Here is a 17,331-nt window from a genome sequence, read left to right as displayed (position 1 = left end):
TAAAGGCTTAATTGGTCTTAAGAAATCACTCTTATCAGATTCCCTACTCAGGCACAATACAAGGGCAACGCTAGGTTCGCTGCACAAGCTTGCTTTCTTGCCGACCCTGTTTTTGAAATAGCAAAAAGCAATCTATATGAACTTCTCCACTATTAAGCAGTTCTAATAAATCGGCAAGAATCACCTACAGAGAGCTCATGGTATGTTTTGTAATTCTTTCTGCAATCACGCAGTTGGTAATTGTCTCACAAAGGCATGTAATCAGGGGGATAATGGAAATATGCAGGATACTGGAGATTAAAGAAAAGGGACAAATGAAGACAACAGGTCTAATGTTATTGAACTGCCACAGGAAAATAAAATCAAATGTTCTCTGAGTTAGTGCTTCAAGGTCAGTCTTAGATCGGAAAGCTACATGTAATTAATTGGGGCTTAAATTTTAAGACCCACTTGAAAAATAAGTTCCTTTAAAGATTAGAAAAAAAAAGAAAGAAAGAAAAGAAAAATAAGTTCCCGAAAGGAAAAAGAAAGAATGAAAGAAAAAAATTTACAAATGGAACCAAGACCTTGCTGCTTAATAGTATCTTCTATTATTATCTGGAAAAAGTTAAAATAAATTTCTGAATTCTCCAGGATAACTTTGAGATTTTTTTTTTACTTTTTCACTAATTTTTTAAAAGGGGGAATTAAAAAACAAAACAAAACCTTATCCTATCAGAAGAGTATAAATTTTTTTTTAAATACCTTATGGCTAAATAAGTTTAAATCTGACCTAAGGTCAGACATTAAGGAAATTTCCTTAACTACAATATTGTAAGAACCTGTTGGGTTGGGGCCGGGGAGATGGCTCAATAGAATAAGCGCTTCCCTGGCAAGCACAAGGGCCTGAGTTCAATCCCCGGTTCAAAAAAAAAAAAAAAAAAACAAAAACAAAAACAAAAACACCCAAAACAATAGGCATTACATGTGCTCTTTAGGGGGCCTGGCCCTAGCTCAGTCCTTTAAGTGGCTGCTTCCACAAAGCTGTCAGCCTCAGGTTGCTGGAGTTTGAACCTCACAACTCTCCCACTGGCCAAAAGTGCCCTGAAGGCATTCGAGGAACAAAAAAAAAACAACCTGTTGGGTAAGGAGTAGCCTTACCACTCTTGAGGTTGGAACTTATCCATTTTTCAACCTAATATTTTGAGCATTTCCTACCTGCTGGTCCTACTCTAAATACTTTTCATGATATGAGACCTATGAATTCTCATAACAACCCCATGAAATAGACACTACAACAGCTCCCCCCTTATCCTCAGGGTGTATGTTACAAGACCCCCGGGGTGACTGAAACCTTCCTATACACTTTTCCCTATATGCATATACTTACCATAACACGTAGTTTAAATATTAGGTACAGTAAAAGCTTACCAACAATAACTAGCAATAAAATAGAACTATTCTAACAATATATTGTAATAAAATCATGACACTGGGGTCTCCTCAATTACCTCAGGGCAGGCAGCACATATGTCACGGATACACTGGAAAAAGGGATTGTTCACATCCTGGCCAGCCAGAGTGGGACAACGTGAGACTTCATCATGCTACTGATGTGAAAACTCATAAGCTACTAGCAAGTGAAAACTCATAAGCTGCTCATTTCTGGAATTTTTCATTTATAGTCTCATGGTTGACAAGGATAATTGAAATCACAGAAAGTGGAACTGTGGGTAAATGACTACCGTACTATTACCCTGTTGTACAGGTAAGCAAACTGACACACAGAGATATTTATCATAAATATCCTATAAATGACTGAATAAATGATAAACCACAGGCATGCCACTTAAATCTCACTGGCCTGCTAAATACGTTCTTGTCAAAATCATTTACTGACTTCAGTGTTTGTAATGATTTCTTATATTCTGATTTTAAAACTACAGCTCATATGTTTCAGACATTCTTCACTACCAAGCTTCCTAGGAGTCATCAGTTAGGAATTCCCCACTTAGACGCTCTGAAGACGAGACCAAACGTATATTAAAGGTCAACCTAAATTACTGACATAAGAGGGAAATGGTGATAGATAGTCCACCCCTACATCATAAATGCAAACCCTTAAGTGTCACAAATAATTCAGTGTTTAATGCTCTACATTCACCCATCATGCATTTAATCACTGTGTGAACCATAACTGCCTTGCTGACCCATGATACTAAGGTAGCACACAGCTGGGACCTGGCAACTCGCAGAAATCTGGAGGAATTTCATGGAGGAACTTCCTGGCATCTCTCCCATCACCAAGGCATGCATACCCAGCTACCCTCCCAGGTATCTGGTCCCTCCTGGCTGTTGCTCACTCTTCTCCCCAGCAGGCTGTCTATAGTCAGTGACTCCAACACACACACACAAATGAGAACCTGCACACCAGCAACCGCTCAAAGTGAACCAAATTCATATAATGCTTACTTGTCTCTGGTTGAGCTGCCTTTTCTTTTTTAGCACCACTGCCACTGGGGTGAGATCGTTTCCGGATCATGGACATGAGGGACCTTGGGGAGGAAGACATAGGTCAACAGGAGGTTGCTAGAGACCCTAGGACTCAACGGGTGACAGGGACAGATTTCAAATCATCAGTAAAAATACACCGCAGGTGGATATATGTACACACCTACAACTTAAGTCAGCTCCTTTCCGCTTCTGATAATACTAAATTTTTTATGACCTTACAGAAAAGAAGTATGAATCATCCCCTCCTGGGCCACGCTAATTACTGGAGGGAGGAGGCTGCTATAATTACTAATACATACTTAAAAGGAAAACAGATACAGAAAAAATTTCAATATGCATAGATTCAGAAACAGTTATTTGTGTAATACACTTAAGAGATAAGAAAATATTAAAATATCAGAATAGTTCATATTAAAAAGAAGTATATGAGTGTCAGTTAATATCTACTGGTGATACACAGATATAAATCATCTCAATCTGTATGAAGTAGACAGAATACTTAGATATAAAATATACTGCCTCTCTACCATGTTACTAAAATCAATACCTAAATTGCAAAGTATGATAAACTGGACCACATTAAAATTTTAAAACCACCAATAAAAATAAAAACATACAAAGAAATTCTATAAATCAATGAAAAACAGCAGATAACCTGAATAAAATGGACACAAGTCTCAAAGTGCTGCAAGAAAGGAAGTCTAATTTTTAAACATACACAAAAACACAGGTACTTGATTTGCTTAGTTACTATGAAACACAAATTAAACTCATACTAACGTACCACTTGTCACTTAGCAAATCCACAGAAAAATTTTAAGTCTGATTGCATCAAATGTTGGTAAGAAGGAATTTTCAAACTGAACAGGGTATATAAATTGACAGAACCACTTTTGAAGGCTACTTGGCAGATCTAGTAGAGCTGAAGCTATCCACATGTATCTGCTACCAACCAGTAGCTTAACTACTACATATCCAGAAGTGAATGCACACACATGTGCACCAGGACACTTGTGCAACAGTGTTTACAGAGAACCTCTACCAATTCTCTGACCTGGCAGTAAGCCAAATGTCCATCAGCACTACAATAAACAAGTATACTTTGAGACAGTCATGTAATAAATTATGTATCAAGTGAAGAGTGAACTGCTATACAACACAGCCCAGAGAGTCTTACAAATAACACAAGACAGGGGCTGGGGAGACCGCTCAATGGAATAAGTGCTTGCCTGGCAAGTGCAAGGTTCTGACTTTGATCCCTAGTACCACCAAACAAAAAAAAAAAAAAAAAGAAAAAGAAAACAAGACATAATGAATATAGGAAAATCCCAATTCAGAAATGGGCCATGCAGATATTAAAATATTTTAGGGACCTTGGGGGCTAAGAATAAAATTTCCCACAAATACCCCTTGGCTTGCTTATGACTGTAAGCAAAGGATACTAGAAGATCTTAGAAGGTTTCTCTCTGACCTTCCTCTATCTCCCCAGCTCCCACTCCTCTCCCTAAACCATTTCCCAGAAAGCAGAATTCCCCTTCCTAGGACAAGCCATAGACACCAGAAATACTACTCTGATCTTTCCTCTGCTTTGTGGAGGAACAGGACATGGAGAGATCCTGCAGCCCACCTCGTCTGCTTGTACACCATAAAGCCCTCACTCCAGAGGGGTCTTACCTCATAGCCAAGAAGAAGGAATGCTACACAGAGAGGCCACGAAGATTCTGAGCACATAGGCCTTGCTAGGCTCCACCTTTGTCTCTGAGCCTAAGCATAAAAAGATAGCGTCCCCTGGGCCTGCAGGCCCTTCCTCTGAAAGCTCCTGTGTCACACAAAATTTCAATTCAGTGTACTGGTTATGCTTTCCTCTCGCTAACCTGCTTTCTCCTACAGAACTGTCTTGTTATGACAGGTGAGGAAAGGTAGCATACATTTTCCACTCCCACAATATGCATAATGTAGGCAGAATATTTTTTTTCTTTAAGAGAGGCAAGGAAACAATTTCATAAAAGTCAGGTCAAGCTGGGTGTGGTGCTGCATACCTGCAATCCTAACACTCTGAGAGGCTGAGGCAGGAGGATCACAAGCCAAGTGACTAAGCAATTTGGTGACTTAGCAAGACCCTGTCTCAAAGTAAAAAATAAAAAGGACTGAGGATGTAGCCCAGTGCAAAGGCCCTGGATTCATTCCCCAGTACTGGGGGAAAAAAGAAAAAAAAAAAAGAAGTCAATGACTACGGAGGAGATGTGTTTGGGAAAGAATCCCACAGTGCTGGCCTTGTCCCGTTTCTCCATTATACATTAACTTGTATACATTGAAATTTCCTTTGCAAAAAGTCTATAAAAACAGGAAAATAATCTAGATTTTTTCACTCTTTCAATTGACTCTTTCGATTTGATTCTTTCAATTATAGAAGTGAATGGAGTTTGACAAAATACAGCTCTAGGGAAGACAAGCTGGGAGGCGGGCGATGGGAAACACACACCTGGAGGACAGGAAACCATGACGCTGCCTTGAAAGAGAGGAGCCGTGGATGCGCAGACAAGGAGGGGTCGCAGGACACAGCAACCCCGTGTGGCCTACTTGCCATAATATGTAATGTTTTTTGTAGTAATCACCTTCCTGGCTACTTTGTAAAAAAAAATTAGCAAACACACTGGACAATCTCCCCCATAAAGCAGAGGATAGAAACCACAGTAGCCTGCACCCTCCTGCGACCGGGCCGACCCTCCCCACTGGGAGACTGCTGACCGTGGGCTTGTGACTCTGCCTAGCTTACCTTCTCCAGCCCACAAGGGCCTCGAGAGGAAATGAAGTGTTTGCACGAAGGTGAGGCACACTCCCATGTGACTTGGAAACAAGCACATTTTACTCCAGAAGTTGTAAAGGATGAAACACTGGGAAATTCATTTCTCCTTTTTGTCACCTGAATGCCAGGAGTTCAGTGTGTGTGCCTGTCACCACGTGCGGCAAGGCAGGCTGGGGATAGTTCTGTCCTCCAGGGGTCACCACACCCAAGAACAACCTCTCAGCTTATTCAGAGAGGGGATTTTGAGAGGATGCACCCCTGGACATAGAGAGCATGAAGCAGGAATTTGTTTAAACTGCTCAGAATACCAATAATGTGTAAATCATCTTGGCAGATGAAGGAAATCTTAGCTTAAAATGATCCTCATTGAAGCCTAAGTTGGAGTCATTTGGTACCCAGAGGAAAATCATCTGTCACATTAAGAAGGATCCATCAAGGCAGCTATGGGCGGAGCCACATACAGAGGGCCTGAGCAGGACATCTGGGACCAATAATCCAAAGCCCTGGCTAGCACTGCCCACCACACCACCATTTCAGCTATACAGAAGCAAACTGCAGCAACTGTCATTCTACGCCAGAATCAGGCAACAGTGAATTCTCACCTTTGCAGTCTCATGAAGTGTTCTTGATGGCTGCTTCGTATATTAACCTAACTAGGCCAGAGAATGCACATATACTTGGTCAAATATTATTCTAAGTACTTCTATGCAGGTGACTGGGATGAGATTAAGATTTATGTCAGTAGCGGAGAAAAGCAGGCTGCCCCCTCCCCATTGGTGGGGTTCACCAAATCAGCTCAAGGCCCAAATTGAACAAAAACGTTGACTTTTCCCCCACAAAAAAGAATTCCTCCTGCGGGAGTGCCTTCAAGCAGCATTTCCTGCTTTTCAAGCCAAACTGAAATACTGCAGCTTCCTGGGCCTCATGCATGCCTGCCAGCCTTTGTGAGGCAAGTACCTCACAGGTCCTCAGCCCCTCAAACTCAAGTTGGAAGGACACACCCATCATCTGTCAGGTCTGCACCTGACTGATCCACCCTACAGGTCCTGACACTTAGCAGCCTTCCATAACCAAGGAGCCAATTTCTTATCATAAACCACTCAAGCCCTGCATAATGACATTCTGGTCAAGGACGACTCCCTGTGTGAGGGTAGTCCCATTAAAGGGTACCACCCAGTGACACCATAGCCTTAGACATGCATTCCGTGGTGTTTGTGCGACAAGGAAACCCTCTAAGAACACGTTTCTCGGCATGCACCCCATCGCTAAGCACCACATGGCCATCTTTGTGTCCACATGTCTCCACCTCTGGCCCTGTGTGCACCAGGTCCTGCAGAGCCCTCACCAGGGATCCCAGCTTCTCCCTGGATGCCATACCTGCCCACCACCTGCCTGCTTTGCTGCTCTTGTGCAGAATGACCACAGCATGCCCTCTTCCGCCCTCCTTTCCATCGACTATCTAGGTCAAAAGAGGAGGAGGAAGGCAAAAAACAACAAAGCCAGTTATTGAAGCCCTGAGCCTGGGTCTCCCTCGCTCTTCACTTCTCTTTGGTCTCTGATCTGAGTCAGGGTGAAACCAACCATTCAGGGACAAAATTAGAAAGCCTTGACTGCTGAGCTCAAAGCGCCCTGAAACTCAAAACACGCAGATACATTTCTTTGACAAAAAGTATTCCTCACCAAAAAAAATTTTTTTCTGAAAAATGATGTATGTCCTAGATTATATAAATTCATTTCAAAATCAAAGCCATTCAGATTATTCAATAAAATTTCCTCTCAAGAGCCTTAGAAGGCAGTGCATGCTGGAGCTGTTCATAGTCCTTAATCTTACACTCATTTTTTGGTATAATTATAAGGTACTCTTTGAGGAAAACAATTCTATTTAGGTTATACCTTACTTTGAATTTCAAGGCCTCTCAACATTTCTGGGACTAAAAAATTAAAGGCCAACAGCAAGATTGTAATTGCTTTTTAATAGTTCTCCCTCCTCGTAGAAGTGACCTTTCTTATCAGCTCAGAATTCTAGGCCTTAGAGAAAGATCAAAGTGATGAATTTCCAATTTTAAATGTCAAATTCAGAATATATCCTACAGATTTAGCTACCCAGGAGAGAAAGAATTTAAAATACCTGAAATTCTTTCAATTGACTCTTGGATAGATCACCTGTAAAAATTATTTAGCCTTAACGACTCAACAGCTTAAAGTAGATTATGCCTACTTTACTCAGGAAGGAAAAGTAATGAGAGTCTTTAAAAAGGCGAAGTTCCATTTTCAAGTCATGTGGGAGGAACATGCTACACTCTATTGAGATGGAGCAGCGAAGGCGCAAGGTACGAATAAACGGCCTCTGCGTGAAGGGATTAAACAAATCACATGAGTTAATGAAAGCTAAGAAATCAAGCAAAAGTTTAAATGCCATTTGTTCAAGAATAAATTATATAAAAGCAGCTAACGTGGTGACTCAAGGAGGCACACAGTCACCATGGCAAGAAGGGTGTCTTCTGTAATTCTGGATGGCGTCAGGCAGGGCCCCAAAGCAGGTGGCACTTGACTCTAGATCTGGCTGCCTTGCATTATGTTCAAGAAAGGCTCTGGAAACCACCAAGTTGCCTTAGGCCTCAGAAAAAAATCAATTCCCGCCTGCATGCCTACTTTCCTTTCCCAGAATCTAAACTATTTTTCTTACAGAAGGCTCCTCCCTCAGCAACTAAAAGTTTAAATATGAGGATGAGGATTAAAATAAATTTATTTATGGGCTGGTGAGATGGCTCAGTGGTCTAAAGCACCTACTTAGAACAAGCTTAGCAAAGCACAGGGACCGCAGTTCAATCCCCCAGCACCACATGCCAGCCAGCCCCACCCCCTGGTGGGCTGAGCTGGCCACACACACACACACACAAATAAATAAATAAAATTTAAAAAATTAAATAAATAAATAAATAAATTATTAATAAATTATTTATTTATTTATTTATTTATTTTGGTGGTACCAGGAATCAAACTCAGGGCCTTGCACTTGCCAGGCAAACATTAATTCCACTAAACTATCTCCACGGCCCCCTAATTAGTATTTTTAGATTAATTATTAATTTATAACAGGTTTAAATTTTAGTTTAGTACTTTTAAAAATAAGTACATTAAAGCTTTTCACACTTAAGTCAGTACAGAGGGAAAAAAAAGAGGCATCTCAGGATCTACAACACAACAGAACATGCAGGCAATGACAATGTCCTTGCCAGGGGGTTTTAAGGTCCATTCTGCCTGTCGGTCTGCCTGTCTGTCTGTGTCTGTCTGTATCTGTCTGTCTCTATGACCCAGCTATCATACATAAAGGGATTAATACACTAGCCTTTAGAAATTTTTCCAACAGAAGCGCCACCTTTCATACTTTGTACCGTCCCTTGAACGATGCAACCTAAGCTCATATTGAAAAGGAAAGGACACCAGGAGCACAGCCAGGTTCACAAACAGGACGCCATGCGTGAGCGTCCTCCTGCTGGAGCTTACCGGATGGGATTGGGCGGTGGAGGGGGGAGTGGTGGTGGAGGAGGAGGTGGAGGAGGCACCGAATTCTCCGACTGGTTCACTCGCTTCTGGAGCTCGTCAACTACACAGGGAGCAAGCAATTCAGGAGAGAGGAAAACAGCAACTCAGTATGTTTTATACTTGGGGGAAAAAAACACAATCTAATCTCTCAAAACCAAGTGCTTCTGATGAGGCCATTATTAATTTGAATATGAAACCACAGACTTTTAAAACTTTCTATCTAGTTTATCACTTAATACAAGGCAGGCCTACCATCTACTAAAATAAAATGTCACAATCTTTTTCCTGCACATACAATTTTGGACAAAGAAAAAACCATTCAAGACAATGGCCAACGGGTGGGAAGCAAGCACTGAGTGGGCTGAAGAAATATTTGTAACAATGTAGTACACTACTCAGACACTAGGAGACTGTTACTACTTGAATTTCAAAGAGTGTGGACTAAGAGTTAATTTTAAAGATGACATTTAGTAAAGAACTTTAATAGCTGCATACTTTGCTCCTCCGCTAAAAACTGCAATACTAGAGTCCTTGATTGGAACGAGACTCAGATTCCTACGTGCCTGCATCCCAGAAACTTTCAGCTCTTTTGAAGAGCACTCTGCAAATATAATTTATTCATTCAAGTTCCTAATGAGACGGACACGAAACACGAACAATCCTGCACACAGCACTGCTGGAGCAGATCCTGGCTTCAAGGGCTCACACAGCCGGCCGCGGGTGTAGCTTGGTAGCAGAGTGCGACCTTGCCTTGCACTCACAATGCCCTGTGTTCAACTCACAGGACGACAAAAGCCGAGTTAAGTAAATAGATGTATCTCACAGATGCTAATCCTGAAAGCAGGCCTAGCAAGTGACACTGCTGCGTACTGTTCCGAGCAAGCTTCCTCTGCCCGTGACCAACCCTGCTGCCGCCTTCAGCCCTTACACAAGCAGTGTGAGCCACACTCTTAGCAGCACGAGGGCCTCAATTATGTCAAGCACATGCACCTAAGTCTGACATCTGATGACAAAAAGCATGCTTTACTTTCCTCGACATGTCTCAGCGGAGCCTGGGTCTGAGCTGGGCATACACACAGCAAAGTCGAAATAAACGCATTCAAATTTGAATCTCAAATATCTCTAGTGCCTACTCCTGCTTCTCACCGGAAAGGTGGCTTTGGCTCTAGGCTGCTCTAATACTTGTGAAAAGGAATGGCAAAATTTCTTAATTTTGGGTCCATTTTTTCAAAAAATAAAATTGTCATCAACTTTCATTGTGAGAAAGCACTGAACATTGTTCAAAGGAGAAAAGCCTACATGGTTTCACACAGATTTTAAAATTCTAGTATAAAATTAACCTAAAGTATCTAAAGTGAATATTGAAGCTGTTATAAAGGGAACGTACCTGCCTCCTTAAATTGCCAACCTTCTAACTGAGCCTTCTACTTACGCCTGAGTAGTAACCCAGCGCACACCTTGCACATAAGCCTTCCAGCACTGAGTGAATACATCCATTGATTTCAGCATCCCCTGGTGTTTTAAAAGTCTTTCCTTTTAATATATATATTGTTGCCCACTTCATTGTTAGGTGTGGCATAGAAAGAATTATTTCATGTGTATAATTAGACAGCAAAGAGGGAGTCTGAACATCAAGATGAAGGCATTATAAAACAATCTTTTTTTTTTTTTAAAAAAAAGCACTCTGAGGTGAACAAAATGAAATAGCACTTATAGAACTTTCACTTCTGAAGTCCTGAGAAATGATGAAATTTTGGGTTTTATAGGCTAATGGCACCTGCGTGTCCTCATTCTGCACCTCTATGTCTAAAAAGAAAGTCTAAATATTTGTGACTCATCTGATGGCAAAGGCTACTCTACAGAGTGGCAGTAGTTAGAAAGGAAAGAATTTAAAAACCAATCTTGGTATTTTTCCAGCATAGTCACTACATGCCACGTTTTGCCCTCGGCCTTCACATATGAAGAATAAGATGTAAGACCTGATTTTTACCAGAATGCTTTAAATTTCTGGCCTTCTCTTCAGAATTCTGGTATTTCAATTCCAGTTCCTTCTTATCTTCTTCTAGAAGCTCTAGTTGCTGTTTCAGATTATGTATCTCCTTGTGCAATGTTTCATTTTCTAGTTGTTCCTCTAATTCTTTGACCTGTAAGTTTTAAACAACTTTAATGATTCAATAAGTTTTCCTTCATCAACCAAAAGAAAAGAAAAAAAATTTTCATTTGACTTTATTCTTCATAGTAGAAAGATTACTACTCATCTTAAAATTATACAAATTCTGGATACAAATAATATTTACAATCATGATCAACTCTTCAATTTAATATAAATCTATTGGTACATCACATACATTAATTTTTAAATGTGAGTCCAAAAGTAAAGTAATAACTAAAAGTTCATTTAAAACAAATTCATGCTTTCATAACTCCTTTGCAAAAGAGTCATGTAGTTAAAAAGTCACTCAACAGTCACAATTTACAGTAAGCATTAAAACCAATAAAGAGAAAAAAAAGTCAGCTATGGTGGCATGCCCATAATCCCAGGTACTTAAGGCCCAGTGACTCAAAGACAAAATATTTTTCAAAAGAGAGAAGAGATTCTTTGAGATTCAGTAACACCACTTTTAGGAATTTCTTTTACAAAATATTCAGGCAAATGTACAAATGCAATCACTTTATAACCGTGAAGACCCAGAAATAACGTGATGTCCACCAAGATTATTGCTTTAATAATAGTATGTTCATTAAATAAAATGCAGTCATTTAAAATTACATAGCTTTCTACTTTCTGAAATTAAAAGCATATAGTATTATCCACTGGAAAAAGTGAGGTCACAGAATAGTACATATGACAGGATGCCACCTAAACAAGCACAATATATATTTAAATAAAGTTTAGTTATGTACCAATGAAGCATTCTTAACAATCCTAATTTTCTTCAAGTAAAAATCATCTTGTTAGGCTTTGTTTCATTTTCTGAGACAGGGTCCTGCCGTGCAGTGGAGGCTGGCCTCAAGCCTACTATGTACCCTAGGCTGGCCTCGAACTCACAGCGCCCCTCCTGCCTCAGGCAGGAGCTACCACACCCAGCAAGTGAGACGTATCTTAATCCACACACATGAAGGATTATCCAGAATAAATTCATAACACGGTGTAACAGTTTAAGAAGTATTTATAGCCATAATTCATAATTTTGATCTAATCTTGAGTACCTCTCGCCTTCCCCAACCAGGCATAAGACAATGTAGTCCTATATTTTAGTTCAGTCAGAAGGTTTTGTGTGTGTGTGTGTGTGTGCGTGTGCGTGTGCGTGTGTGTGTGTGTGATTCATTAAATGAGTTAACTGTGATAACTGGAGTTTTGAGAACCAAAAATTAAACTCTAGCATAAGATGAAATAAAGCTTATTTTAAAAAATCAATTCCTGCATACAAAGACAGAAAAAATAAATCTTTTCCCTCTGCCTCGTCCCCTCGTCCTCCTTCCCTGAGTCAGTCACTGTAGGCACCTGCTCACCCAGAGCTTCTCTGTACAGAGGTCAATGTCTTCTCATTGAGGAAACAAAACATCAGCTCAGCCTCTCCACAAACTGTGAAACTTCAGAACTTGCAGTGTCGTCGCGCACTGACGGCTAACAGAGTTTCTGCACCAGGGAAGTCCACTGCATGTAACATAAACGTCGACAGGACTTTCCTTAAGCGGCCCCCGTAATCTGCAAGTCTTTTCTTCACCTCTTTCCACCTCTTCCCCACCCTGTCCACCTCTTCTGTCCCTCCTAGTGCCTCTCAGCTTTCGCAGTGGGCACCCTCTCTGCCCAGCACAGGGGTGGGCTCTGTTCACGGAAGAGCTCCACTCCTGCCTACAAAAATAATCACAGAGGAAACATTTAAGCAAACTCATTGGTAGAAGTCTGCACAATAAGAAAATTTCTCTAAGCAAGTAATCACTATTGACATGGGCTTTTCTTTCCCTCCCACTTTGAACAGGACTTTTGCCTCTAAGCTAAGTGAGAATAATATATATTCCTAGTACACTATTATACAGTCTCTAAAATACCACAATTTCTACAAAAACAGATTTCTAGATTATGTAATATCAGGATATTCTCAGTTATCTCTTTCTTTTTGCTTCAAAATTCTTATTCAGTGATCATGAAGCAGTAAGTCTACAAAATAATCATGTGTGCTAAGCCAGGCATGGTGGTGCACGTCTGTAAACCCAGCACTTGGGAGGCTGAGGCAGGAGGATCACCGCGAGTTCAAGACCAGCTTGCGTTATGAAGTGAGCTCAAGGCCAGCCTGAACTGCATAGTGAAAACCTGTCACAAACAGACAAAAACAAAGCAAAACAAGACAAAATACAATAGAGTGCTACAAATTTATACTCAAGTGATAGCAATTTTTTTCTAAAAGCTGATTTGAAGTACTTAGTAATTAACATCAAACACAGAACTTTTTAAAAGACTGTACCAACTGTGTGTGTGTGTGTGCATGTGCACGCGCACATGCATGCATGCGTGTGTGTGTGTGTGTGTAGAATTCTAGAATAAACCTGTTACCTTTTGCTGGTGCTGAATTCTCTCTTCTTCAAGTTGCTGGATGAGTTTCGCATTTTCATCTAAAGCTTTCAAGAGCTGCTGGTCAGGGACGGTGCTCTGCAGCAGAAGGTGACTTTGTCTCTTTAGCTTGTTTTGTTCTATGAACATCTAGAACAGTTAATCACACACAAAAAATATATATGTAGCAATCTCCCACCTTTCTCTTCAACTGCAATGTGGGGAAAAAGAAAGTATGTGGACTTAAGTTATCCAAGGAGAGTTCTGAATTGTGAACAGCTTGAACAGCAGTAATTGCTAGGATTTCATCCCTAACTTTTGAACAATCTTTGGTATCTTTATTAATGCCCCAAACAAGGTATGTGATAATTTCATCCCATTCCTCAGTGTTTAATGTTATGGTTGCTAAAAATACATCACACTAACATCAGTAGCTAACATGTATCAAGAACTTACCTTATGTCAGGTTTTCTATTAAATAGTTTATAATGCCTTATTTTATTTTTTGCTTTTTGTATGCCTTACTTTAATCCTCCCGCAAGTCCTAATAGTTTTAACACTTCTATGAATAGGTGACATTCATTAAATGATGATACAGGGGTTGCAAATCATTTCCCATTCATTATATCATCTGCTTCTTAGAACAAGATGTCAGGTAGATACGATTCTCATTCCACTTTCCTGGTAAAGCAAATGAAACTCAAGAGGGTTTAAGCAACCTTCCCAATGGCATAACATGGGCAGCAAGACTAGGATTCAAACCCACGGCTGTCTGATTGACAAGCCCAAACACCATCATCGGACTAATTTATACTGTTTATTAGACTTGATGTTTTGTTCTGTATCAGTTTTTCTGAAGTGATGAAAGCTGTTAATAATGGAAAGTTAGGGGGAGATGGTACCCTCATCTTCACTGAAGCACTGGTCAATCTCACAGTCTTACATGATTAAACACATTACTTTCTGGTCACCTGTTATTTCTGTCCCTTAACATCAAGCCCAAGCTGATCAGCAGCTCACTACCACCATGAAATGTTTTGCAAACCCCGAAATTTGTTTTATAAACTCGGAATCTCTCAATTCACATTTTTAGATTCTTAACAGCATTTAAAAATGTACACTGTAGATTAACTATAAAATCTATACTACATAAAGACTTGCTGCAGAGCACTATGTATACAACTTAATGCATCCTATTGGAAAGAAGCCAGCAAATAAAACTCAGGACAAAATAAATTATCTTCTAGCAACCTTCATATGGGAAGACTATGGCTTTAATGATTTATACAATCCTTAAGCTTAATCCTTGGCCAGTATTGATTTTCAAATCAAAAATCAAGTCCTCAAAATAATGCACAAAAATGCTCACATCTTCTTCCCAGTATGTCTTCCTATGAGGGAAAAACATTATAAGCAGCTTTTATTCTTTTGCTCATGCAGGGATTTGTGAGGGAAAAAAAAAAAAACTATTAAATTACAACACTATTTTTCTACAAAACTAAAACATCGTCCAATCAAGAGGGAAATAAACACGCTTATATAGTACATGAAATCCACGCACTTCTGCCATCTGACTCCCTGGCTCTGAAGGCACTAGAGGCCAGGTATACTGCGTGCATGGCCTATGCTGGAGAAGGGACCCAGAGGCCCCGAGGTCTCTTGCACTTAAGACCAGTGGTAGCTGAAATGAATTATTCTGGGTCACCTTTTGGGTTTTGATGCTGTTGATGTTTTTCACTACTAGAGACTGAACCCCGGGCCTCCGCACTAAGCTATATTTGCAGCTCTTTTTATTTTGAGGTAGGGTCTACTGAGTCACTACCTTTCCCAGACTAGGCTTGAACCTGTGATTTTCTGGTCTCAGCCTCCCAGACTGCTAGGACTACAGGAAGGCACCACCACACCTGGCCTTGTTTCTTTTTATACGTTTTTCCCTCTTAAATTTTTTTTTCTTTTGAGAAACTGGGGATTGCCAGGCAAGCGCTTATTCTATTTAGCCATCTCCCCGGCCCCTCCCTCTTAAAACTTAATAAGCCAGGGTCCCTTGCCTGAGGCAGCTTACAAAGTACCTCAGGGAGCTGGCAGGAAAGGCCAGCAAAAAGCAGTGAAGGGAGGACCCAGGGGTTTCCTCTGACCACACTTGCTCAGGCCTAGAGCCACAGGGCAGAGGCTGGGGTGGGTGGCCTGTGCGCATACTCCCCATTCGGGCAGAGGGTGCAGCACCCTCCCACCAGGCCTCTCTGGCTCTGGGGCTCCCTTGGGAATACCAAATGATGCTCTTTTTCCACGGGGAGCTCTGGAAGACTTGTTCAATGTTACATGGTCCAAGGTACCTCCTATGTTATTACACATGACAGCCAGCCTTAAAGATGGTAATATTGTGAATTTCTTTTGTAAAAGCCCTTTATCATCCCCAAACAGTGATATCATAAATGGAAGATGAGGAGAGAATTTCCTTTAAAAAACAGGAGTTACTTGAAGAAAAGTACTCATCACATTACTTCTCTAAATCTTAAAAAAGGGGGAAAAAAACCCAACATTTCTTCTAAAGTTACCTTAAAAGCAGTCAGTCCCTAAATACTTAGGAATTTGGGTTCTAGCTATAGGAAGAACTTGATGGTTAAAAAACAGCACCACAGGCACCAGAATTTCTGAGACATTTTATTGATAGTTTCAAAGAGGAGTAACCATGAAAACAAAGTCCTGTATCACTAATATTTATTCTTTGTAGAATAATACTCCAATAGGAGTTATCAGAAAGAAAAGAAGTGATCATATAACAGTCTCATGGGTCATTATTGGGCAAACATGGTGAAAAGGGTATCTATATCTTGAAAAAAAAAGAAAAACTACACTAAATAGCAAGAAAAAATACATTACAAAGTGTAAGAAAGTCTTATAAGTAGTTGTGAATGTGTTGATAAAATTCCTAAAATGAAGACAACTGTCTTCTTAAGGAGAAGAACCATGTTCCTTGGTTCTGTATTTTAAATGAACTAATATGAATAAGGCTAATCAACTTTCAATTTTTACTTCAGATATTTGAAAACTGTTTTCATTTTTACATATACATATATATATATATATATATATATATATATATATATTACACACACACACATACTCCTTTTCCAATCAAAAATATAAATCAACTTTTACATAGCTAAGATTCTAGACTGTCAGCTCAGAAAGACAAGGCCCACGTCTGCTTTCTGCAGCCTTGACGTCCCCATCAATAGTAATCAAACAAGTGATGGAGAGATGGCTCAGTAGGATAAGCGCTTGACTGGCAAACTCAAGGATCTGAGTTCAATCCCCGGTTCCGCAAAAAAAAAAAAAAAAAAATGTAATCAAACAATGCTGCCCCCACTAAGAACAAAGGCAACAGTGGTCCCCTCCTGTTTAACTGAGTCATGTGACTTTCAGCAGCAGTTACCAGAAAATCAGCTAAGTACACATAAGAGAAAAAAACTGGTTCAATCTCGCACTAAATCTAGACCACGCAAAACAACTGCACACCGCCGCAAACGCTGGTGCTACCACTAACAGAACCACCACGCCCTGGCTTCGCCGCCCCCTTCGGGCTGGAGCATCCTCGTGCCAAACATCACTAATGCTGACGGCCCCACGAGGGGAAAGGCAGAGTACACTGTTCACTTCCAGAACACTCTTCTGTATAAAACTTGCTTCTCCCATCTATCTTCTGTGCTGCTGCATGGCCTTCAAGTTTTTCTTTGAGCTACTTGTCTTCTAATATATTGTGAAAGCAAGAAACATAAACGTTAAAGGTCCCGAGGTAAGACCCTGCGATTTAAGTCAACTCAACCAACCTTTCAGTTTTGCAATGGCATCATCTTCACACTGTTTCCACGTCCCCTCCCCCTCTGCTGTCCCCTCCCCTCTGCTGTCCCCTCCCCTCTGCTGTCCCCTCCCC

General features: G+C 40.5%; 1 protein-coding gene across 2 annotated transcripts in view; it reads right to left on the bottom strand.

Moving 5' to 3' along the window:
- Positions 1-17,331, bottom strand: part of Shtn1 (shootin 1) — a 112,256-nt gene that overhangs the window by 33,880 nt on the left and 61,045 nt on the right. For both annotated transcript variants that reach the window (XM_004625647.2, XM_023709001.1), the window contains exons 9-12: positions 13,401-13,547; positions 10,836-10,989; positions 8,807-8,906; positions 2,452-2,534 (exon numbers count right to left, since the gene is read on the bottom strand). In XM_004625647.2, coding sequence (XP_004625704.1) covers positions 2,452-2,534; positions 8,807-8,906; positions 10,836-10,989; positions 13,401-13,547 — 484 coding nt within the window. The remainder of the gene's footprint in view (positions 1-2,451; positions 2,535-8,806; positions 8,907-10,835; positions 10,990-13,400; positions 13,548-17,331) is intronic.

The sequence above is a fragment of the Octodon degus genome, unplaced genomic scaffold (assembly GCF_000260255.1).
Source record: "Octodon degus isolate 3935 unplaced genomic scaffold, OctDeg1.0 scaffold00010, whole genome shotgun sequence".
NCBI lineage: Eukaryota > Metazoa > Chordata > Mammalia > Rodentia > Octodontidae > Octodon > Octodon degus.
This window is presented reverse-complemented; position numbering and strand designations above follow the sequence as displayed.